General features: G+C 38.4%; 1 protein-coding gene across 2 annotated transcripts in view; it reads left to right on the top strand.

The window, feature by feature from the left end:
• Positions 1-27,123, top strand: part of brinp1 (bone morphogenetic protein/retinoic acid inducible neural-specific 1) — a 141,085-nt gene that overhangs the window by 46,465 nt on the left and 67,497 nt on the right. For both annotated transcript variants that reach the window (XM_027282113.1, XM_027282112.1), the window contains one exon: positions 11,985-12,252. In XM_027282113.1, coding sequence (XP_027137914.1) covers positions 12,035-12,252 — 218 coding nt within the window. In that variant the 5' untranslated portion in view covers positions 11,985-12,034. The remainder of the gene's footprint in view (positions 1-11,984; positions 12,253-27,123) is intronic.

Here is a 27,123-nt window from a genome sequence, read left to right as displayed (position 1 = left end):
TCAAATCAAGTAAGTCTAAAATTCACTCCTTCTCTCCTACCTACACGGAAAGTAATCATTAATCAGTGCAGTCTTTATTAACCCCCTTAACTGCTCCTGAGGCTGACTGCTTCTCGGTGGTTTTAGTGGCTTTTTTTTGGCACCAAGAACAATGTTTCCACTCTTATCACAAGTTTTACCAGACACACAGTGCACCACACACATCACATAAAAAAATAAAACAATGATTCCACCAAGCCAGAGGCTTGTCACAAAAGAGGAAATGGATTAACAAAGCTTATTTCCAGATTGTTCTCTCAGTGAGAGGGAATGGGAGCCTCACTTAATAATAATTTCTTAAAACAGCATAATATTACTGTGAACCGAGTTCAGCTCAGTTCTTCCCATTTTTGCTCTAAGCAATCAGTCTTTAATCTGTGATGACCATCCTGAGCTTACTCAGGAGAATGCAGGCAGACACAAACTGTTTAACATTAACAGGAAATTAGGCAACACTCCAGAAAATCACACTGGAATCACACAAACAAACTAGAAACGGACAAATACAGACAGTAATTAGAGCAGATTACAACAACAACCAAAGGTTAAAGGTTGACTCTTGAGGATATCATTACAGCAACAATTGCAAACAGTAAAAAAAAAGAAAATATGCAGCCGAGGCAGATAAGAAAAAGAAATGTAAGATGTGTTCTCCTGAAGGTACAGATCCTTATGTAAAGTTAAATACCTTGACTCTTCCATCTGGATAACATTAAATCTAATCTAATCTTTCTCTTTCTTGTTTTTCTAAGATGTTTTACTATGTTTGTATAAATACTTTGAAGAGTTTAATTGTGTAATAGGGACAGCGCTGTACATTTTGTGCAAGCTTGTCATTTTGATACGACCACTGGGGGCAACAAAATCAGTAATTTAAGTTTAATTAAAGTTTGATACACAACAAGTGCAAATACAAATGCAAATAGATTATCTGTACCTATATCACCTAATTAAAGCTTTAATTATAAAGAGTCATATGCTGTCTTTACTGGAAGATAAACATTAGATAATCACCTCTGTTCTTCTGTGGCTCACAGCACACTTTTTGAAAATTTGGTTTAAATTAAACTGCTATAGATACGTTGTTATTGGCTACCATGCACTGAGGCTTTACTTGGTGCTTATAACCACAGATGAGGCGACTCTCTGTATAAGCACATGCATTTTACATGGCTTATGACTCAGTTTACTTCGTCTTGGAAAGGAAGGAGGGCAAAGAAATGCTGGTGCATGGGGAAACGAAAATGCTAGCCTTGTGGCAAAAGCCTCTGAGCTAGGACATAAAAAGAGAAGAGCTTAGGGGAGGAATACAGCGACAGTGAAAGAATTTCAAAGGTAAGAGGTCAAGAGCACTCTATTTTCAATCTTAACATGGGGAATGGGTACAAGTTGGCTGCTATAACCCGTATCAAGGGCACGTTTTTGCAAACGATAACCTCCCAAGAAGAGGAGAGTGAATGTGGTGCAGAAAAGAAAGAGCTTTTCTCAGCAAAAATTCACAATCCTTTTAGTCATATCAGGCCTGAAAATGTCTGCTCAGGATGCCTTTGCGCATGTGGATCTATGTACTTCATGACTGTGCGTGCACGTGAGTGTGCTTGTGGATATGACCGAGCATCTTCCCAAAGCTGTACTCTTTTCGCTACAAGATGCAATGAATCACTTCTATTTGAAGTAAAAATCACTGAAAGTTATGTCAACGACAACATTTACCGCCATAAGAGATCTGTGAAGAAAAAAAGCTGTGACCTCCATATTTTACCATAAGTGTAGGATGATTCATCTTTTAGATTTATTGGTTAATCGTATTTGCATCTACAATAAGAGAGTGACAAACTCACAAATACATCCAAATGAACTATTTCCATCCGTTTTGTGACTTAATTGTCACTGTCTTTGGCACTGCAGGGTCATCACTAAAAAATACTCCCAATTAAATTACTGATGCATCCAATTCATCTGGAAGCTACAAGCAAACAAACCAGCTCATGCTTTAAAGACTCCTTATAGATGCTATATTACAGATCTGATCTAGTTCTGAAGTGGTATTCTATGTCTTTGTGGGATAGATACACTAGATTGCAAGTGACATACTGTAGGTTAATGGGTGACACTAAATTACAGGTGACATAGAGTAAGTTCACTCTGACTGTGAGGGAGATTGAGCCTGGCACTGAACAAAACACCGTTAGAATATTGATATTCATGCACAGTACTGACACGAGGCATATGTAATACAGAGCAGTTTAGCTTTGCAATGCTTAATCTGCAAGGAATTGAGATGGGAGCACTTTTTTTTTTTTATTTTCACCATCTGCTCTGCGTCTCTGCAGATTTTGCTGATTTATGGAACCCACTGAGTCCGTGCTTGCTCCTCTGCTTTCCTTCCATTTCGCAAATTTATGGCTTTGAATTAGGAACAATAGGAGCAGTGACCATCGCCTTAACACCCCATTCCTTCTGCTGCTGGAGAGCAAGGCGGTTGGTCAGATAGGGAACTCTCGCCAAAAGTCTCGTGATTAGCAATTCGTCAAAGGATGAATTGGAAAGTAAACATCAAATTGGGAAGAAAATGAGGTCAGTAAATTCCGGGATGGCATTGCATCAGAGTGCGTGGAGCAAATGAGGGTAGCAAAGGCGAACGAAAATAACCCACTGCAGCTGGACAAAACCTCTCTGCACATAATGCCAGTGGTCCAGTCTCTTGAGAGGGCTGCAGCTGTTATGTATTTCTGTCAGAGAACCCCCCCACCCTGCAAAAAAAAAGTGCAAAAGTGGAAGGTTGTCATGGAAAGGTTAGGTGAAGCAGCATTAACGCTCAGAAATGTGCTGGCAAAACCTTTTCCTTTATCTTTGCTTTTTTTTTTTTTTTTTTTTTTTTTTTTTTTTTTGCAGACTTTATCCTGTGATATATAAACATCTGGCAGTAGAAATTGCTCAAGTATGACAGTCGTTAGGTGTACAAGTGGGGGAGGGATGAGTTTGAGTGTGAAACACATTGTGCTCTGTTCCAGGCTTCATCTTGTGCAGACACTGATAAAAACCAGGATGAGAAAACAAGAAACATTTCTTTTCCCTACCAGAGTCCTCCACGTTAGATACTGAAACGGGATGAGCAAATCCCACCCTGATAAGGTGATACTTTCCTCACATATGTCTCCAAAATAAAATGCAGCTCTGCAATCCAATTGCCGTCTCGCAGTTGCCTCGCAACAACACTTCATCACATTCTACCCGAGAGCACTGATAGTGAGATTTGAATAAAACGTTACAGACACAAGTAATTATGACAGATCAGTCACAGACGGCAGAAAACAGGAAGGAGCTTGCTGTTAAATTCTGCTGGTAATTGCAGTAAAAAAAAAAAAAAAAAAACATATTAATGGGGCCTGAGGTGAGCTGCAGCTTCATTAAATGCCTCTCTTTTTTACTGAATGCATGGATTGCATGGTTACAAATCTGTCAAAGAAAAACGAATTTGTGAATGCACACAGGCACTTAACAGAAAAAGCAAGAAAGCTTCTTGGGTGTATTTATATTATACTTATCTTACATGCACTCTCTAGGAGATAAACACATTTAAACTCCCACTGAGGCATTTTTCTCCATGTTCATTCTTTTCCTTTGGTCTAGACCTTCGAGGTCTAGTCAGTGCAAATCATACAGTGGATAACATCACTTGACATTTACATGCATGAGCAAGGAAGAACTGCAGTGCGAACAGTGTCATTTACATCCTCCCAGCAACTCCCATTCAGGCTCTTATTCATGTCAGGGGCTCCTCTGGGTGCATTTTCACTGTGGCCAGCTGAGGGAATGGAATTCACTCTGGCATTTTTGCCTTTTATCTCACATTGTTTCAGCGAAAGGTTTGAACAAGAGGTGGCATGCAAAATCTGCATTTTGCCCCATTTTAGTTGCCCCCTATATATTGCCTTTTGGAGGGTAAGGTGAGGGACAACGTATTAAAAAACGACTGTGCCCAGCGAGGTAAATCGAAGGAAAGCAGTCAGTGGTTTCCCATCAATAAAACCACAGAGTAATTAGAGAAAGCACTTGAAAGCCAATTTGCGAGTTGACAAATGATCAATCTTCATCTGTAACGCAGCCACAGTAGCATAAAGCAGCAGTGGTGGATGTGATGACAAATGGCTTGCCATTGCAAACTAGCATCTCATTCTCTTTGGTGTAAGACTCTGATACTGGCCAAAGAGGTAGAATCCTTCTATTTTTTTTTCCTATCAGCTCAAAACACCTTCTCCTGGAATGAGATGAACATAGAGGCAAATCACTGCCGCTGTGCTCTTCTTGCACTTAATTTGTTTAAGAGACATGTGGTACTGATAATCAATTTGGTTGGCCCATTCACGATGGTAATGAAAAGGTGAAAAAACAGTAAAAAAAAAAAACATTAAACAGATTGAAGGGGAAAAATCTGTCAGGAATACAAAATAATTTAAGTGTCACACTGTTTTTATTTCCCTGGCTGCAGAATCCCTCATGAAGTAAAAATGAATTTCATTTTTATTTCATGCTGAATTTAATTGCCCAATGGTTAGCCAATGTTCTTAATTTATCTGAATCACACCTCCACAAACCTTATACCTTTACCAGCCACGGTTTTTGCTTTAATGCTTACCCTGAAGCCTTATTAATTAGTTTGCTTTATGACAGAGACAGTCCTGGTTCAGAACCATCTCATAAACCGCCCCCGCATTGCTGCTGTTCAGCTGGGCAGCGATCAAATAAACCTCACAGCACACTCCTTGCACTGCTTCACATGACAGATGCAACTGGCTCCCCCCTGCCCGCTCCTCTCCCTGGCTTGCATTGATCCACCCCCCTCTCAGAATAGATTTGGACACAATAATTCAGCAGCCAGGTAAATTGGAATAACTCTGACCATTAGTGAATTAGTTTGCTCTTTAAAATCAGCCATTGATCCCTGAGCTGAGCTGATTGGTTGCTGACCAACCAGAGAATTTAATTATCAAACAGAGTGTTGCTTGCTCAGCCATGTTTTCTGAAGGTCAGGGTGCCACTGCAGTCCTTTTTAGAAAAAAAAAAAAAACAACGGGACCAAGGCGAGAGATTCGTGCGCGCGGGGGGAAAAAGAATCCAGTACAAACGAAGTTAGCCACGGCCCGGCTATCCCATTCCTCTGTCGCTTCCCAGCAATTGCAAGTGGCAGACCATTACCACGCCTTTCCAGACATGGCTGTGAGCGGTGCAGTAGTAATTCTCAGAATTCAGATGACACCGGTTTGACATATTTAGATGCAACTCTGCTCTCTGTCTCCTCATTCTGTCATTCCCTTGCATCATATGTCTCACATAACCCTTTGGTCCCATTGAGGTCATATTAATATGAACTGTGAGGCAAAAATAACCCAGAGCAGCATAAAAATTCATTTTTAGGCTGCCAGCCATCTATTACCTTAAGTCAAAGGTTTTGCTTCACTACACATTATACCTGTATCACTGGGAATTAATTCACTCTGAGGAAGCTGGGCTGATAACAGATCAGAGTGACAATTCTATTTGCTTATACAGTTCCATCTCTAATGCATATTACATATTGGCGACTAGATGCATGAGGAGGGGATATATAGGTAGTATAGAAATAGTGAATCTGTTCCAATTCCCTTGAGTCTACCTGTCTCCTTGCAAAAGCCTTTCATTCTACCCTGATCTCTTGCCTCCCTGAGATTTAGAATACAAATAAGGAGAACAAGCCTCCCCATTCTCATGAACTTTATAGAATAAAGAGGGACACTTAGGGCCCCACACAGGGGAGAGAGGAATTGATTGGCAAAGCTAGTGACGGGACCAGAATGGAGATTGAATCCCCTTGAATGAACCAGAATGGAGGAGGAGTTGCAGCATGAATAAGGCTGTTTAAAACGAGGATGGAGAAGACAAGCCTCCCTTGTCCTGTCTTGTGATTTCCTGAAGCAGACATCCTCCCCTTTTTACCCTGCTTATTCAAGGGTAACATGATCCACTCTCAGTCTCTTCCTCTCTCTCTTTCGCTAATCCACTCTGCAAATAACAGCAATCTGCAAATAACAGAAGATGGGGAATATTTTTAACGTCCTGCCGAACATATTTGCGGAATGGCGTGTAAGATTTGGGATCTGTAGGAGTTATGATTTCATGCAGCAATGGGACACAAATACCTCAGGACGGAAAGGGAGACTGAAAAATTGCATGTTGCCATACGGTTGATGGAGTGTAGTTGAGTCCAAAATATGTGATGCATTAGTCTTTGTTGAGTAAGCACACAAGCACTCTTGAAAGGTGAAAAAGTGTCATTTGGTACTGCATTAAAAGGGATTGATTGGACCAGCATTGCAAATTTAGGCGCTTAATATCAGGTGGAGTTGTCAGCATATTTAATTAGTGAATAAGGTTTTTGTTAGGGTGACTTTCTGATGAAATGTGCAATTCTTATAATAAAGAATAATATCAAATTTACTTGGCGTGATATAGTGGAATAGATCCCATAGGTGATGTTGGTTTTTTGCTTTGAAATCACATTTAGTCAGCCCCTTTTTGTAGTCAAAGCGAATGCCAACTTTCCTTTTTAAATGTACTGTAAATATGTTTTGTATTATTAAAAGGAAGAAAGTGCTGGGAAAACTGTCAGAGATGCTCCTTTCCATCTCAGCCGGCTGGAGAGGCGTGTCAGTGGCAAAGCAGACTAATTTGTTCTGTGGCCTTTATGTCACGGCCAGACAGCACATTTTTAATGGTCCACACCAGCATCTAACCAGACTGAAGTGTCATTTGCAGGTACATTTACATGTGTTGCAGGTGACCACCTAATTAGCTATCTAGCCTGCAAACTGACACACTTTTCCCCCGGTGAATATTTGTTCGGTTGCTCGTTCGATTAGCGAAGGTGCAGGTCAAAACGTGTGTTCGTGTTTGTAAGTTAGATAAGGAGACTTAAGCAGGGGATGCTAATGTGTGTTCAGAGTCTGTGGCTCTTGTGTTTGGTAGCAGGCTGGCTCAATGTGACATCTGCTCTGCCTGTGATAGAACGCTGACGTGACTACTTTATGCCAGAAACCAAAAGACAGACATTTCTCCCTTTTTGGTTTCTGATTTTCTCTCAAATGAGAACACAGGACATGATTCACAGAGTAGACATGTATGTTGGAGCAGATGGAAAAATGCAATTTAATTTCAGTTGGACTTTAAGCATCCCACTCAAGGAAGTCATTTCCTTTTTGAGCATGTCAAATCCCCTTTAGTAGAGATTGCCATCATCCTTTTCACTGCTCTTCCTTCTTTCACCAACCTACTCTGACCTTGATGCACAGTGTGTGACACTGGCTACTGTAGCTCTAACACTGATTCGATGTATTGTTTTGAAAAGGTGCAGGAAATGTAGTTTATAATTTCATTCATTTGACAGTTTTCTCTTTTTCTCTTTTTAACCAGGTAACATTTTTGCATTAAATTTGCATTAAATGCATATTTTTCCAATACCAGTACAACAGTACAAAAAAAGAAATCTCATTAAATGAAGATGTTTTTGCCACTGTATCTTGTTTACAATTTCTCACATAAAATATATATTCACTGATTTTACAGCATTCCCCAAGTCTCCAGATTTCCTTCCAAAACATCGACATTACAGCCAACTTGGTGGAACTATGAGTGTATCTCTAAATGCCAACCTGCAACCCCTGAAACCTTTTATACTTTGAGCTGGGTTTGCAGATGCAGTCACATCCTCGGCACCAGTGAGGGACTGGCCATAGTGGATGGCCCCCATCCAGTTGTTAAACTGTCCCTGTGGTTCTCAGCCAAATTATTTGGCTCTCCTTGTAATGACATTGAACTGTTTCCTACATTGGACAACAGTTCTCATAGGACCTAGGCAACAATTATTAACCAAATGTGTTATCTTCACCCAGAGTAATTTAGCATCGTAGTTTATTTACAGTGTTGCATATTTACTCTTGGTGAGTCAGCCCATCAGAACATGAGTTCATTTTTGAGAGAAACTATTTTGCGTGTGACTGTTCTCTGTAGCCGAAAGAGCAACATGGCGTCTGTCGCCAAGTCTGCATTTTTAAAAAAGGGAAAGATAAGAGTCTGTCTGATTCCTAATCGCAGCCCACCTCCAGCTGTGCAGCTGGTGCACTGCACCACATGGCTTCAACCCTCAAAGTACCAAAGTTCCATGCTCGTGTTGTGCGTTGATTTAGTAAAAGCAGGTCCCTCAGATTGTGTTGTAGGCATGTAGTACAATCATTTTGATCAATCCAACAGCATCTCTTCTAATCATGGTTTCTTGCTACAGAAAAACCCTCGCCTTGCATTTTTCACCTTTATCTTTTGTTTGTATGAGAATATCTTATCTCATTATCAAGACAAATTGGATTTTTTTAATACAGAAAAAAAGATTTCACTCCAATAACAACATCCCTGTCATCATTGGAGAAAAGTGGCCATGGTGACTCATATTTGTCCAGTGTTACTCTTTATCTTTGATGAATCAACGTACCTTTTATCTGAAATCTCAGTTCAAGGTGCGGTAATGTTCGGTTACAGAGCTCACAAAGCAAACAAGAAGAAACATGGTATTAAAAGATAGATCTTCATATATGACTTAAAACTCCACTTATACAAATATGTACTGAGAGGTTTACTTTCATGATATGGATGTGGATTTGTAATCACTGCAGGAGGTGTCAGAGATTCACTGCGATGATACCTCAGGAGAAAATTATAAAACGTCAACTGTAGAGCTGATTTTCATGGTTGGGAGTACATGCAGACTAACTTTAGGGTTAAGGTTCGGTAACTGTAAAGGTGAAAATCAGAGTTGGGCTCAAAGTACAAAATATAGTTAGAAGATTATCCATTCTTGCACAATCCTGTACATGAAAGCATTTAGTAATCCACCAATCAGCTTTCTATCCCAAACTGAAAACGTTTAGCACTGGTCTCTCTATGATAGCAAGACAGCAATGTTCATCTAGATATGCTAAAAACACTCCATGTGATGTGTATTTTCTTTCTACCATACACAGCTTACTATATTTGGTGCAGCATACCTTACTGTATCTCTATCCTGGGCCAAAACAATGAATGAATAAATAAATAAATTCATTGTATTTTGGTGAATACTGAATACTACTGTTCATAATATGCTAGCGAAATGGTAGCACCACTAATAACTACAGTAGCTAAATCAGGTAGTGCAATTAAATTTGGTGAAATCGTGCATTTACCAAATCTGAGTGGTCCTGTCCTGCAAAGTTTGGTTCACCACTAAAAGCCACCCTAAAGTTTTAAAACATATAAGTTATAATGCGTTTTGAAATCTGCCAATTCATCTAAATTCAAATAGTACTCTAAAATAAAATTTGTACATTTTGGTAGACAGACTATCCAAATAAAGTGTTGCTGGATTTTAAAATACACTTGTATGTACTGTAACATGCTGAAGCCTAATGCTATTATTTAAGTCAGAAAATGGGGTCATGGGGATGATGGTGATGATGTCTTTTGTATTTTGAGACAGTCAATGAGAACAAAGAAAGTCCAACGTTGTTCATTATTTATTCAACCTTATTCAACATGCAGACAAACAGTTCTATAAGATTTCATAGTAAACAATAGCTATCGTCAAAGAGTGGGTTTCGCTGGAATCAGTCCATTAACTAATTAACTCAAGCACTGCCTAGTGTCACTACTGCACTTTAAAAACGGTCAGTATTAAGTGCTTACATGGATAATGATAGCATTCGCATTTACATGCATTTACACATACAGTAATTATGTTGTAACACACATATGTCAATGAGCTACATTGACATGTGTGTGTTACTTGCAGTGTCTACTCACACATTGTGTTGCTTTGAGCAAATTTCCTCTACAAATTTACTAGGTTTAGAAATGCTCAAAAGTGTTTTCTTGCAGCTGTCCTCCCAAAAGTCATCTTCACCAAATTGAACCCTGCTAATTGCTTATTTTAATTGCTATTTTAATATTTTATTTTTTTTTAGAAAACATTGACTGTTGTATAAAAAATTCAGCCAAACAAAGCAAGAATTATAAACCAATTGTTATCATTTTTAGATATATTTACTCAATTATCATAACTTTAAAATTCATAAACAATGCCCTGCGCATCGTTATCCCTCTCTCAGATTGTGTATTGTTTTATTTTGACAGCCAAGCTCAAATTGATTTTATGTAATTAGTCTAAAATAGATCTGTTAAGTATACTGCCATATTCTGGCATTGTCGCTGCGTATCTGGGTGATGTGGTGATGTGGAACACTTGTTTTTCTTCTGTCAAACATGCAATTATAGCTAAAATGCTGTATTCTCTGTTGAAATTACATTACAATCAGTTTAAAAACTGATTATACTTTAAATATGCCAGTATAATTATAATTAGTTACACAAGTTGGGATTTTGAAATTCTCCCAAATTCTCCCTGGTTCTTTGGCAAGTAGGTGAAGCAGTTTTTAAATAATAAAATACAGAATTAATTGAAGCCATCACAAGAGACTGACACTAATGTAAAACATGTGACCAAATCTCTCCTTTTTAAGTGTGCCATTGTGATTTCTTTAACTTTTGTAATCAAGTACCTTATCGTCTATTTAACAGGGAAAAATTAGGCCCATTAAATTTTCCCTGCTCTTTTATGATGTGTTATTTTCTAATAGACCATGAAAGGGGGAAGAATTTTTGCTTACTATAGCACTTGATAGCGCACTGTAGGGTGCTCCATGACCAGGGGACGAAGTTCTTAAATGCAATTACTGATGAAAATCATTTTTTTTATCAGTAACTTTGAGACATAATTTCACTGCCAACTGGATAATAATGTTCACAGCTAAAGCACAGTGAGGAAATGTTTCATTTTTCAAAACGTTTTCAACGCTTCAAGATCAATTTTATTCCATGAAGCAGGCTGTGATGACGTTAAATGTTGTGCTTTTTGTACTATAATGGAGTTGTGGCTTTTTACTTTAAGATTATTGCAAGTGGAACTAAATGAGAACTTATACCGCACTGTATACTATGACATGTTAGTCATGCGACTGTATCCTTAGCCAGTTAGCCAGCTATATCCACCGTAAGTTAACTAATCCAGGCAGTGTTGGAGTGTGTATATTATCTGCTGCCTCTAGGATTTTTTAAATAAAGAAACACCATAAATCTGGCCTTGTTTAGATCTGTTTTTAGATGACCCGTTCTTACAGACTGCTACTTTGCTGATCTGTGAGTCCAATCTTTTTTAAATGCGTTGTCTCTGAAACATTTATAGAACACAGGGTCATATATAGTATTATAGGAAAATTGCGTAATTCTTCTGTTTGTATTTGATGCATTTGATGAACATTTTGTGCCATTTTGTATTTTTTTGAACAATTCATGAGATTTCATCACAAGTCAATAGTGGAAAGTTTTTCCTCCAGCAGTAATTGACACCATTGGGTAAAGGGAGATGGTGTTCTTCCACACTACTGGCTGGGTGTCATAACATATCATAAAGCAGACTTCTAACCTTGTCAGAATTTATCATGACACCAATTAGCTTTAAAAAAAAAAAGAAAAAAGAAAGAACAATAGACAGCCACACAGCCGAGGATGTACTTATCCTCATCTGCAAAAGGGTAACAGTTCTTATATGGAGAGGCACAATCTGTGTGGCTTTCTAAAAAAACTCCAGGGAGCCATGAAGGGTGAACAATCTGAGAAAGAGCAGAAAATAAATACACATCATGTCACAGTAAAGTGACAATGACAAGGGCACCATCTTATTTGTTCAGTACAACACAATTAACCTAACTCTATGACATCTTCTTGTACTGCTAAAATAGACTGTGGCATGTAACAGCTCTCTTTTTCTGTGTCTCCCTCCCTCCCTCCCTTCCTCCCTCCCCTCTTCTTTTCTCTCCCATCAGGTCTCCACATAATGGAGCGAGAATGAACAGAGAGCGGCTTAAAAAAAAGCATGAACTGGAGGTTTATTGAGGTCATCTGCTTCCTGTTTATATGGGACCATATAACAGTTCAGTCTTCCCGCCAGGACCCGTTGGCCACTGAACAACATGTCACCAAGCAATATGACTGGCTCATCTCTGACCGTGGACCTTTCCACCACTCTCGGAGTTATCTGTCCTTTGTGGAAAGATTCCGCCAAGGATTTACGACCAGATATAAAATTTATAGGTGAGTTCACTTTCAGCCTGTGTACTGATGCCACCAGGGCTTTTTAAGAGTCCGTCTGTTTTAATGGTTTTTCTTTTTTTGAGACTTTAGTTGCAAAAAGCCGCCCTGTGTACATTTCTAACCTATTAAGGGTGCATTTTTTATATTTAACTGCAGCGACTCGCAGTTCTGTGAACTTCTTTTTCTTATATTAATGAAGTACAGGCACTTTTGCTCTTCTTTGCTATTACTCCAGTTCCAAGTCTTTTTTTGGACTCCCTAGTCACATGCAATATAAAATTAATAACTATAATATAGCTTCCATTTTCCAGACTTTGTTCTCTCTTTAAATAAAAAAAACAAAACAAAACAAAGGCAGACAATTGCTTGAGGATCTTATTATAGAATAACAGCCTAAATATGTGCACACTGATATTAGTCAGCTTGTTAGTAATAGGTACTGTAGTTACTGCTCTTACGGATAGTATTGGCTGATGCAGTGTACTGTGTAGAAAAATGACTATAGTTTGATATTTGTACATATTTGAGCAACTAAAGTGCTTCTCCAGCTATTTATAATCATGCTTCCGTAAAGTCGGGAGACAGATTTAAAAAAAGAACGGGCACATTTTGGATTTTCAGTCATCACTCAAAATCCCAAAATACTGGATTCTACACTTCCAGTAATGCAATTCAAATGTGTTCCTTTTGTTTGTAACACAGATCTAACATACAGCACACATGTATGTAGTCTCCAAGGATAACCAGTAGTCGCCAGGATAACTCTGATGACATCACTGGACCATTAAATACCTCTGTTCTATCAAACCACTGTATTTCTGTCAACACTATACTTTTTTTGTGCTTGCGACTAAATAACTCAGTTTGTAATTGGCTACATTTTATATTTCCCACCTCACATTTTGCTTTGCAGCTGCATTATATACCTAAATGTGACATGCACAGGTGAAGTTAGAGAATTTCGATGGCTAGAAAAGCTCTTTCTCAGAATGATATGCTTTGATTTCCTTGCACCCCTTTGCAGGCTGATAACTAAGTATAGAAAGACTAAGAGAAATAGTAAGAGAGTAATTTGCTACATTCCTTTGGCAGATCTTTGAGTTTCTCTCTCTCTCTCTCTCTCTCTCTCTCTCTCTCTCGCCTCCATCTCTCTTGGTAACTTGCCACAGCCCCCGGTCCCCACTGGCTTTCGTGCCTTGATATTGTCACATGAACAGTAAACAATGTATTTGCATAATGTGTAACTTGACAGAGCGGGATGTGGCACAGAGACATGAATCTCAGAGGCAGAACTTCTGAAGCTGCTTCCCACAGACACTGTACAGCCGTCGAGTGCTGTCTGTGATGCTGCAGTGATTTATTAAAACAGAGTGTGTGTTTGCATGTAGGGTGCTGCTGGGAATCTAGCTGGGCCCAGGTGGCTCCTGTTGTTTCTTCCTCTTAATAGAGAATTAGTGAAATCAAATTCAGCCATCAGTGCTAGATGTCCCTTTACTAATGACAAGACAATTAAATCTTGCACTAAGAGCGTGAAATGTATTTCTTGTTAAAAATGAAATGACAACAATCAACAAGCCACATTCATCACATCTGTCAGACATCTGCAGAACTGTCAAACAAAGTAAAGTTTGATAGATTGAATAAGAATCAATACTTTTGAGTGATAATGCATTTAAATAATGCCTTCAAACATACCTCCCCCAGGGGTCCAAGTGTTTTCCAAGGATTTTCATCCCAGACTGGACCACCAGTTAATTTCAATGATTACTACGTCTTTAGCCAGAGAATGGGAGGAAATCAGTGACATCAGCTGGTGTAGTGTCTGGTTGGAATGAGATCATACATACCCTCGGTCCTCTTCGGCACATGATTGCCCAGCCGTGCTCTACTCTAACCAGCACTGAGAACTGAATCGCTTTGTAAATTTCCCCGGGGACTTTCTCTGCCTCGACGATTTAGTGGTGGAAAGTGGTTGAATCAGATTTGCAGAGAGACAAAGCATCCATTCCTTTCGGATTCTCTTATCAAGAGAGATTACCTCGGAGGCACATTGCGTGGACAATGCCAACCTGGTCAGCTACAAACAAATCTGCCCAATCTTTAATAACATAGACACTCTGCCTAATTTGGAGGATAAACACAGGTTTAGGAAGTGCCAGCCCCTTGTCTAGAGCCCTGAAAAGGTCACAGTCGCTTGAAGGGGAATGACATACCGCAAGGCACCAATTATCTTCTCCCTCTAGACTCATGTCTCTTAAAGAAATGATTGGAGTGTGGTTTGTATAAGTAAGCATCACCACTGTGTCACCTCTGTTTGCAATCTTCAATTTGAATTCCTTTTTTTCTTTGGATTTCTGGTCATTGCATACATAAGTGTACATCCCCTATATGGTATCCATCAGTCACAAGAAAGCCACTTTCACTGCTGGCTGCATATTGCTCTCGTATCAGATCTGCAGCTGACTAATGTGTATCAGTGTGTGTGCTTCAGTAAGGGGTGAAATGCGGCGGCCTGTTTTGCTCACAGTAGCATCCCTGGTTCTGTTGCTTGTACTCTATTATGGGGTCGAATGTGTTTCAGATGATGCGTGTTCTCTCTTTGGTCTTTGTTCGCAGTGCTCTATCTCAGGTTCTTGTGTGCCTGAGTGAAAAACCAATATAAATGCAAATCTGGTAGCCATTAATGCATTTTAAAGGCCTCAAATCAGCATTGCACTGTAATCAAAGCAGCGAGATGGGGGTTGTTATTTAGAATAAAAATATTTATGAAAATGAATAGCTCTGATTGATCACACTTTGAAAAGCCATGCTGAAGTGAAGGAATAGAGATGGCTGATAGAGCTACTCTTGTCGTTGGACAAAGGCTCATCAAGACCTCAAAATTCATCCATGGTTTTGAATGAACTGCACTGACCTGTAGAAAAATAATACTTGGAAATTCAATTAATATGAACATATTTTTCCATGCTAATTACAACAAACAGGCCATTTTCTTGCAAAGCCCTGACACGATCATTTCAAATATGTACAGTCTATGAGTATGATAATGTAATGTATAAACTAAGTGGCAGACACAGCCTCATTTAAAAAGGGAGATTGAGCCATTGCATGTTTTAATGCCCTGTTCAACATAATTACGAAGCCAGTATAATATCTGCCATCGCCATACTAAATTAGAGTCATTAAAATCTTTAGAGATTACTTGCACATAAATATGTTACCAAAATTGTTATAGCACTATTAGAAAAACAAAACACTATGATTTTCATATTGATATTAGATATTATTAAATGACTGCATCTCCTCATCTGAGACGATTCCTTTGTGTTACGCAGAACCCTGGAAAATATTAGCTTCCCTAATATCTCATTTTATTGCTGCTGGCATTTTATTTGTGTCTCACTTTATTCCATTGTGGTCTCTTAGGATGATACAGCAATAAAGGCTGATTTTTTTTATATGAGTTATGTTGCATGAACTGATTTCCCAACACAACAAAACATTACAAATTTTATGAAGCTAATAGCTATCAAGCTAAAAAGCCAAGTTAAACTGCCTCTTGGATTATTTAAGTCAATGTATCACAAACATTCAATAAAGAGTTAGAAAGAGATATACCCAACAAAGGTTTATGAATCCGAATTTTCCAGCTAATATTAGAGCTAATTAAGGTTGTACACAATCATACATAATACCACGTATTGCAAATTTCATACAGTACGCGCCTACCTTCAGAATGAATCTAGCAAATGGATAAAATCAAATAGAAGTATATAAAATAAGGGAAAAAATAACATAGGAACAATGAACAATATAATCAGTTATGACTTTCAATGTTGAGGGTGCATTTTCGAAAAGTCAGTGAAACAGTATAACCAGCAGTGACTTCCAGAAAAATGAAACAGTCACCAGGGCATAATAATATATGCAATATAGGGTGACATCACTGTGACAGTGATGTATGGCAGGTGGATGGATTATAAATTATGGGTATGTGTAAAGTCACTGGTTCAGGACCCGAATGGCTCAAGGGAAGAAACTCCTCCATATCCTCTCTGTCTTGGCCTTCAGGCAGCAGTAACGCTTGCCTGGCTGCAGCAGAGAGAAGGGCCTATTGTTGGGGGTGGTTGAGGTCTTTTATGATCAAGAGACTCATTTACATTTTTATTTTGTGCCAATGGATTTTGTTGCTCTATTTGGCCTGTTCGAACCAAGAGTGATTTCTGTGGTTGCTAACAGTCAGTGACAGTTTGGGTAATATTTTATTCACCCTCTTGCCAAGAGTTAGATAATAAGATGGATACAGTACCATTCTCATATATGTATGTTAAATATAAAGTTATTGCCAGCAGCAAGTTACCTTACCTTAGCATAAAAATTGGAAACAGAAAGACTCACTAAACACACACTATGTCTTCTTTATTTAATTTGTACAAGCTCCTCTTAAAGCATGTGATGTAGGACTGACCAGCGATGGGAAAATAGAAAAAGAGCACTTGAATAAATATTATATTTATGCAAATGAGGCCAACATTTGCCTGGAAAAGTGATGCTACAGTGGAACAGGGTGCTTAGTCCTTAGACCTCATTATAGTTTCTGAGATTGCTTTTTTGTATATCCATTGCTTGGAAAATGTCACGTAAATAGTTGGAGAAAGTGGTAGGTTGGTCATTTACACAAATCTTTGCTAATGAGCAAGCTACTAGTTAGCTTGCATGTGCTTACATAACCACGGTGGCAGGCAGCAGCAGCAGAGGGTTAGCAGGGATTTGTAATTTATACACTTCCAGTTTATATGCCATTCATTTCAATGTGTCTTTTTGGTTTGAAATGAGCAGACGTGCTTTAATTCTCAACTTCAATACCATAAGACATGTATTTCCATTATATATAAAATCATTGTTATTGTCAATTTGGTAAATATAGCATTCACCTTTATCCTCCAGCCAGCTTCGTAAGTACATCAAGGCAGTGTCTAATGCGAGGTTTGACAGACTTGACATGGTTATATTTAATACAAGCACATTATGCATCTCTGAACATTTCCTTCATGATCTTAATTATTCCTAACTATAATCAGTCCAAAGACAACCACTTGATCAGCACTAAACCTTGAATGAATAATCTGCAGCTCTAATTTGCATGTGATAACAACTTCTTTTATTCAGTCTCTAATTTAAACTGTTCTTCAAACAGATAGGCCTGCTTCTTGAGACTCAAAGTTTCCATCTTCATTTTTTAACTTATTATTTTTATTTTTTTAAAGATTCTTCTCATGAACAAAGAGCAATGGCAAAAACGTGTTGAGTTTCCTTATGTGTTCAGTGTGGATGTGTCTGTCAGTACTGATCTGGACCCGATTTGTTTTAAACAGAAACAAGGTGTAACATTTGTCCGACTCAGGTCTTGCATTAGTTTGGATGAGCCATCTGTAATTGGATAGCGCGAGGGAAGGCGGATTTGATGTAGTCGGCAGATTTGCTGAGAGAAGCTGCAGCAATGTTTAATTCAGCAGGCTGTAGCCAAAGGAAGAGAAAGAGGGAGGCAGTCAGGAAGTTAGGAGGGATGAAACAGACTCTGGAAAGAGGACGAAGACATCGAAGGGTCTCAGACGCCATTAAGCAGTGAGACAGGAAGGTGCTAAAAGTGTTTGATAAAAAAAAAAGTGCATATAAGTGCTAGAGACATGGAATGGGGGTCTGGTGAGTTCAGTATCAAAACAAGGAATGGAGGAGCAGACAGGTATCCTGACAGTGAGGTTATAGTCAAGGTGAGTAAAGAGCTGCCTAACAGAGCGGTTGGAGTGGTTCAGATGACTCACAAAATACCATGTACCCAAGTGCATCACTCTCTCACGAACAAAAAAACAACAAACGTCATCCATTATTAAAGCCTCTGCTGCAATGCATCATAGCTGTGTTTAGAAAATCACATATTTATCATCTGTCAAAATGTTTTTAATATCCTTCAAGACTTGGACAAGAAGTCTGAGCTGCGCTAGAAAATTGAACACTATTTGACAATTCCTATCCATTCATGTACGTATCAACCAATAGTCAGTGGATGACACATCATTTTATTTATTTTATCAGTTTTTTTTTTCTCAGCAGAACAAAGGTGACAGCCTCCTGAGGATGAAAATTGTGGTGGTTTTAGGATAAATGCTGAATAATAATCGAGGCCGTGACAACAAACAATTTATTTCTCACTGTATAAAATGCTGTTTAACGGTTGACAAGTACTGATCTCGCGCCCAGCCCTTGAACACCCCGCATGGAGCCATAAAAGTAATGCCTGACCTGCCGACCTCAATCGGAGTTCTTTAACAATCGGTCTCATCGTGGCAGAGGCATTTGCTGTAAAAAAAAAAACGTAAATATTTTGTGCATTTTCTAAGTGATACTGTTACAAAGTGAAAATTTAGATTAGATGAGTCATGAGCATGCTGTCACCATAGAGGATGTTGGCTGTCACCTCACGCTCTGGCAGCCGTCGTGATTTCCCATTTGCTGACTGATGCAGTAACCACTTCCAACACTTGGATTTCGTGCACTCGCCTCGGCCAATCAGGCAAGCTGACATTACAGCACAGCCTGTCACTGTTGTGCACCAATTGAGTAATTTATTTCATTTAAAAACATTTTGTGTGCGGGCATGAGCGTGTGGGTGTATGAGTAGGTGTGTGTGTGTGAGCATTGTTTGCTGTGTGGCACAGAAAGTATTGCAGTCACGATGACTGTGATATTAATGTAGCAGCAAGATGATGCATTTGCTTCACATTGTATTTACATTTTATCTCTGCTTCGTTCTTTCTTACACACATGAAAACAGACATGGACAAACATATAAAACAATTCAATGTTCTCCTTGGGCTACACTGTAATTACAAACAATGGAGCAATGCTGATACTAGTTGTTGATCTGTCTTTCTCAGCTGTATAAGTTTGGGAGAATCAACAGGGGCTGATCTTGGGAGGGAGTCCATGCCACTTCCCTTCTCCTACCTAGTGGTAAAAAGCCCCCGCTGTGGGACGACTTAATTACTGGCAAGGAAGGGATGGTAATTAGAGAAGAAACAGGAGGCTAGAAGAAACTGTCAGGGTTAAGTACTGACTAATTCAATGCGTGGGACGCCTGTGCCACTCTCCCTTGTGACTGGCAATATAACATCAACACAAGAGCAGCAAGCTCTTAACAGAAGATGCTGGAGCATTTTTTGTGATGTGCTGATCACAAGCTAAATAATACTAAATATAATAAAGTGAGTCTTGCAATTTCAAAAATAAAATCATAAATTGAGTGAATATAATAAAACATGTTCTACTGTATCATTGCTGACCATGAAATGCCGTTAGTAAAGCACAAGGACCCACCTATTGCACTCTACAACCCTTTCTTATTATTAATATTTTACATTTTAAAAAAATGTCAACTCGTGTCAGGTTTGGTGGAGCTGAGGTCTCCAAACTTCATATATTCAACAAAATCATAGCTTTTAGTTGTATTGCCCTAATAGGTACAACACAAATAACACAAAAAGGGTCAGGGAGATGTCAGTCAAGCATGAAGTGTACAAGCTTTTCAAAGTCCTGGCAAAAGTTTGAATCAGGCATACTAACTGAAAACACCTGTGTGGGTGTACTGTGCAGAGGCACAGACACAGAAAACCAGGCAGATAGCAGCATTCTAGTTACATAATATATGGGAAATAGTAATAATAATTTTGATTGTTATGACAAATTTTGTTTCAGTCCGAGACACTTGTATTCAAGGGACTGACAATTTAATGATTAAACACATACTGTATATGTCACGGAAAAGGCTCTGGTGTTTAAATGTCTAAAATTATATTCGCTCGGAATATGTTCTGTCCCGAAGTCAGTGCACAGCCGAACGCCTCAGCAGAGGTGACTTTACTCCCATACCTCTCTGTCCTGTAGTCAGTGCACAGCTTTGGTGGGTTGTGTGACCTAAACAAACACAAAGAAGTTTATTCTCAGCCTCCCGCAGAACATCTGAGTTCACTTTCAGCAAAGCACAAAAAAATGCTGGGGATGTTATCTTTGTTAGAAATGTAGTTTCTGACAGGGTCTCCTGTACTAAAGAAATTCAGAAAGGTTACTTGTTCGGAATGAATTTTAATAAAGCTTCTATATCTACCTCAACATGTTGGCGGTTTACCTGCTTCTGGTGGGATGGAGTTGATACACGACCGTTGGATGTATGTATTTCTTTGCTAAGTAGCTTTTTTCAGAATCATGTAGTAACAGTCAAGTTAGAATAGAAATTTCATTTTAAATGCTGCTGAACATTATTTTTTAAATAATATTCATTGATTTTATTATAAAGCAGTAATAAATGTCACTAAATGAGCCTATATAAGGATATACATTATTAACCAAGTTGCAACCTACCAAAAATATGCTGTGAAAACTAGATTATGCAACCTTTACTGGTAACAACAAGTCAAGTCCTAATATGGATATGGATCAAAATATGGATGTTGAACTTTGGATATGCGGACCAAAACAACAGCTGTTCAGTAGGCTACATTTCTGTGGAATGTTGATTCAACTTCAGTCATTTTTTAGGCTATTGTCAGTCCATGAATCAGAGAGAATATTAAAAAATGCCCCCATGTTCTGTCTCTTCCTCTCTATGTGTCATGTATAATACAAGCGTACTAGGATGGTAGAACATCCATCAACATCGTAAAATAGTCTTTAGATCAACAAGGTGAATACAACTTTAGTTTGAACACATTAACATGTAGCATGTGTGCTTCATACAAATGTGTTGTTTTACAGTACATTTAGGATAATAAGCCAGTGCCGTGGTGATTCAGGTCATAAAAAATATGCGGTGTGTCTAAAGAGAATTTTAGAAATGATATCGTCAGGAAGGTTGTTATGATCTCTAGGGGTTCACATAGCAAAGGCCTGGTTCATGGGTTTAACCACTAATGACATGTTTCTCATTTTCAGACTTGAAGCAGGAATGATGTTATAGATTACCACTGACTTGTTCATGCTCTTGTCCACTTTAAAACTTCTGACTTGATATCTAACTTGATAACTAAAACACATGAAAATAGTCTGGAAATGTACTCACGCTAAATCATCTATGGCCAGAGAGATTTTTTTCAGACAGAGTGCGACTCTCACTGCACTCCTCATGTCAAAAGACAAACAGATGAGCGCTCCACAAGTAATGACCAGGCGCTCTACATGTGGCATGGCTATGAATAGCCACTATTGTTGAATGAGGACAGTTCAATGAATTAACGTTATATGTCAGTATGTCAGTACGTGAGAATCAAAAGTTGATTACGTACTGTTGACACGTGTTGACACATGGTGGTAAAATTAGAATAACTTTATACTGTAGCCTAACTTAAACTAAAACCGATACATTGCGTCATCCTGCTTGCGTATCTCACAAACCGCAAGGATCAGTTTTAGTTGCTGTAGGTCAAGATGAAAAAAAGTTTAAGAGAAGTCAACTCTGGCAGTGGGACGGCATGTGCGTGAGATGAGCAAGATCTTATGGGATTGGTCCTGCTTGACACTTTGTGAGATTGTCCATGTGTCCCCCACATACCTTCTCCTTTCATTAAAAATGAATTATGAGGTGACTCAGTCGTTCCTTTAGTGCTGTGACATTAGTACATGAAATAGTTTTCTTGAGTAAAAAGGTAATTTCATCAAAAGAAAATGACAAAACAATCTTATCAAAACCTTTCCTGACCACACAGTAAAATATGTCAACTTGTTAGAGTAGGTGTCGAGCTTGACAGTTCATTCATGGCACTGGAAATAGCAGTAGACAGCGATTGAAACTCAAAGTCCACTTACTTACTTGAGCTGGTGCTTTTGAGCCCATTATTTCTTGACAAATAATTTTATGCTCAGAAGAAAATAAAAAATCTCCAAATGCTTAGACATACAGTATGTCCTCTTTGGCCTTCCATATACACTGTAATGAGTGTGTGTGATGTTAAGCGTGCACAGAATCTCAAACTGGAGAGTGCCATCCTTCTTATTATTTATTTATTCTTTTTTTTTCTTTTTTTTTTTTGAGGCGCTTTCCACTTGTATTGACTTTCTTGAATTTGACCTGCATCCAAGGGTTTCTTTTTGTGAGGGGCCTATCGCTGTCCAAGGTGCTGAAATCTATCCGCAAATATCTATTTGCCTCAGCACTCTTCCATCCATTTATCTGGCTGCCAGGCAATATTTAACATATTTTGCTTTTTGGGAGATTTGATAGCATCACCATATATAGCATCAGTAGTATGACACTGCAGAAGTCATTTGGATATCCTTGAATTAAAGACAGTGAAGTAAATCGTTCAGAGCTTTGTTTCCGGTAGATGAAAAGATTATTGAATTGAAAGAGCTGGTTTTTATTTTACCCCTTACACCAACAGGAAATAGTACACAGAAATCATCAACATAATGCCGTTTTATTTGGGTTATGACTGACAGTTATTACAGGGCAAATTGAGTTCAGCAGCAAATGGATAGGATACAATAAGCGGCATCTAGGGCACTCACAATAGCAGTCGTTTCATTTTACTGCATGAATGCCTTGACCTTGGTAGGTTTTTTGTTATATGTACATAGATAGAGCATTGTTGGTTATTTCATTACAGGACACAGAAGGTGATGAGGTGTTTCATCAACTGTAAACAGAATACGGTATACAGGAAGATGTTACATGTGAGATGGAAGTATATGGGAAAAGACGAAATAATCTACTGAACTGTGCTGGCTTTTGTGAATGCAATGTAAGCAATATTTTCAAGGGGATCATTCAGCCGTATGTTCTTCCCTTTGTAAGAAAATACTGTGAGGATATTTTTCCATATGATTCTGGATTTCACTTGAATGCAAGTCAGTCTCTCCAGTCCTATTATCTGTAGGGAAGACTTGAATGACTTCCATGCAATCCTTGGCCACACAGTTAGACTAGTTCATCAACAGAACTTTTCACATTACACAGTTAATTAGATTCAAACACATGCTCATGTCACCCACCCATGCAGTCGCTTCCGGCATCATGTCCCATCAAATTCTTGAGATTAAAGTGAATTAAGAGATTGTTTTTGATTAGATCCATTTCCGTTTCATTGCCTCATCACAATTACAGAGTGCACTAACAAAGCGATTATGTCAGCAATCATATTCCATTTAGGCAATCGCGTTCCATTTGCTGATATGCTCCAATTAATGGCTAATAACTAAGATGGTTTTGTGTGTTAATATAGAGTTAGGTAGTAAAATCAGTATCTAATAATAATACTGACTTTCACAAAACAGTAAAGAAAAAATAATTTCTTCAATATTTGTGGATGAAGAACTGTGGTTATTTTGCTAAACATGTTCTCTGTTTGAACACCGATTTCCAGCGTATGTAGCGACTCTGACAATAACTCTGTTATAAGTCTGTGCTATGTTACCACTGAGCATACTTTATCACATTAACTGTGTCATTATGGTAGTAAGTAAATTAGATTTATACTGTTTATTTCCCCTTTGCCTTCACTTGCCTACTGAGAATTTCTTCTGGTGTCAGCCCATTTTCTGCAGGCACAAAATTAAATAAAACGACGGTCTGGCCAAAAGTCTTTTAGAAAAGCTTTTCTTTTTTTTTTAGTGCAGTTATTGGAAAGAAAATTAATTCACAGATAATTTTCTGTTACTATTTCGAACACTTCAACTTTCACAACCTCTTTTGAGCCCTAACTAGCTGCACTGAATAAACCAATACAACTTTTCAAAAGAGAAACTGAAATCGACTCGTCAGCTCCAGCTGGCAGAAAAAATAAGAAAGTCTAACCCCCCCACCCCACTGTAAGATTAAAGACAGCCTCTCTACCTCTACATGTCACAGCACATCACAGTAACCTTGACGTAATCCTTTCTACATAACTGATTCTCTCTCTATTTATCCGCCCTTCCCATCCTCTGCGCTGACAACAGCATGGTCATTACGGGCCTAATGCCACCATTTTACACAGATGGACTCTGCAGGCATCAGACATGTTGCATGACATCACGACTTGGATAGATGTTGTTGCATTTTGTGAAACAGTGGTTATGAGAGGAAAAAGCTGATTATTGTTTTTTTTTTTCTTTAATCCTTGACACTTTGCCTCATGATGCTGGCAGGATTAGCGACATTATTATAGCTAACATCCAGTCCATCAGATAACTTGTACTTTAATGACTTACAACCTTAAAACCTGTCACTTTTAAGAACTCATTCTTCATCTAGATCAGCTATTTAAAGTGCATATAATGACACTTTTAAAAGTCAGTCAGTTGCTTCACTGAATGTTTCTATACTTGATGAAAAATATGTCAACATCTCTGTTAGACATTGTGTATAATATTATCATTAACCTGACAGACATGTCGGAAGATTGACAGTGAGTCTAAAGCGATTTAATGTTAACACGCACCTAATTTTATCTAAACCCATTAGCTTGGAACAGCCACTTGGATATTTTTACACAGCCTTTTTGCTGATGGTATCTACTTTTTTTTTTAGCAGCACTATAACAGAATTTCAAAATGTGCCCTCCAATTTCCTGCACTATTTACACTGCTGTGTTTAGAGATCTGGTCCATGCCAGTATTGAAGTGAAAATAAATAAAACAAGCACAAGCAAACAGTTCAGGCCAAAAAAAATAATATGCCACCTCTTTCCGCGTAGCCCTTCACTGTGCACTGGAGCATAGGATTAAGTTTCATTCTATAATATTTTGAATGGTTCTTGGTGGTTGAATTTCATACAGGATTTCAATTGTATCTCTGTCTGTTTGATTTATTACTGGGCTTTGCCTCCTTATTACCATGAAAGGCCTGCTTCTTTTTTTTTTTCATTCCGTCAAGCTGCTGCATAATGCTGTGGCAGCACAAGAAGTGTTAGAAGGTCTCAGGTTATGGGGGCCTTCCCCAAAGAAATAATATTACCCCCCAAGGAACGTGAACATGCAAATCTTCAGTATGTAAAGCACTGCAGATAATGAGAGTACTCTGGCTGTATTATTGTTTCAAAATAGTTCAGTCCATCTCAGAGGTACAACCGGTGAGACACTTTGCTTGTCAGAAGGCCAAACTTTTTAACCATCTTGGTATTGCTTTTTGATTTTGGCTCAAAATTATACACCGACTGAGCGTTAAGATCTAATAATTGTGCTGTAGTAGAAAAATCAGACCTCTTAATTAGTACCCACATTACTGATTTGTCATTTCTGTCATGTTCCTGCATAGCCAGCATTAGTTGCTACCTATAGCTAATTCCATGAAAAGCATGGATGACACATAATGTACATGTTTGTTAATCATGCTGTCTAGTTTTACTTACCAGATGTTTACCCTCAGGTGCCCATCTACTCTATCACTACTCAATCACATAAACATTATTTATGGAAGCTGCTTGTTGTTAGCCTTGACAAGTTGTTCTTGAAAGGAGGCAACCCCTGAAAGGCAACACATAAACCCTGCTGCCACATAATGGTCTCGATGTAAGAACGTTTATCCTACATCCCTGAAAATGTATCATATTCAAGTAGATGAGATCACGCTGCACTGTTTCTGTGTGGGAACACCATGTACGGAATGAAAGGGAATAAGTCAATACTGTGTGGGAAGACAAAATCGCTTCACAAAGTCATTCATGGGGGAATTACCATTATTGGATCAAAGTCTCCCCCAGTACTCGCAGGTTGCCATCGTTTTCTGTTGAGGCCCTGGTGGTGCACCACTATCAATGAGCTGAGCATTACTCTATAAACAGTGTGGCAACGATTCAATCAGTGTTGTCTATGGAATGGCCTTTTGTTAATAATGTAGGATGTTATAATGCAAAATCCCCATGTGTAGGATGATTTGCTAATTAATATTAATAAGATAATATTATGGCTATTGACAAATGAGATCATCATGGTGAAGATGATCGCACCCCCCCCATCCCCAGTTTCTCCCAATCCATTTGGTCCATACTATATTACTATATTACCAAGCCCTTATCAGTTTTAAACAGTTGCACCAATCGTTTTTTGGCTAATTTATGTATATAGTTTATTTTTTAAGACTAAACACAAATTATCCTCACCTTTTCCGCAGCCATGTTTCTTACTTATTCACCTCTCTTACACACTTTCACCATAAAAAAGCCAGTGATAAAAATGTACGAGCGTAGAGTGAGCCAGTAAACACAACACAGGAGTTGAGAAAATGCATCTGCACCACTAAAAAACCACTTTGCTGTCATTAAACATCCATTCTCAATTTGGGAAAAAAATAAAAAATAAATCATAAATGATAACAGACCCGCCAATGTCATGCTCTGCTTTCACTGCTCACTTTTTGTTTTTAATGGTTGCTTGATGAATCGTATGATAATCAGAGTCAATCAACATAAGCACTACTTCTGTGCCACGATATTACGTTAAAATAGTTTTATAAAAGCAGAAAATGTGGAAAAGGTAAATGACCTCAAGTAAGCGTCACAATCATCTGAGAAAGAGTTCTTTTTGCATGAAAAATTGAAGTCCTGGTTGCATGAAACTGCCATGCATACAGACTTTAGCTCAGCTGGAGCTGATTTTGATTTTAGGCCTGACAGCAGATGATGTTTCACACCTTTGATTGGTTGTTGGAAACGGACTGTTAACCTCCGAAGTATTTTGTTATGTGACAATAAATATAACTAAAGCACAGTGTAGTCCAAAGCAATGTTTCTGTATTATATCCCTTTCAACCAGCAATTGAAGTATTAGTCAAGCCATCCCTAACAAACAAGTAGTGGAACAAATTACCAAAAATGAAAGCTTCATCCTTCATCAAAGCATGAAAAT

This window comes from Larimichthys crocea, chromosome IX, assembly GCF_000972845.2.
Source record: "Larimichthys crocea isolate SSNF chromosome IX, L_crocea_2.0, whole genome shotgun sequence".
In the NCBI taxonomy this organism is placed as follows: domain Eukaryota; kingdom Metazoa; phylum Chordata; class Actinopteri; family Sciaenidae; genus Larimichthys; species Larimichthys crocea.
The sequence above is the reverse complement of the archived record's forward strand: the minus strand, read 5'-3'. Positions and strand labels throughout refer to the sequence as shown.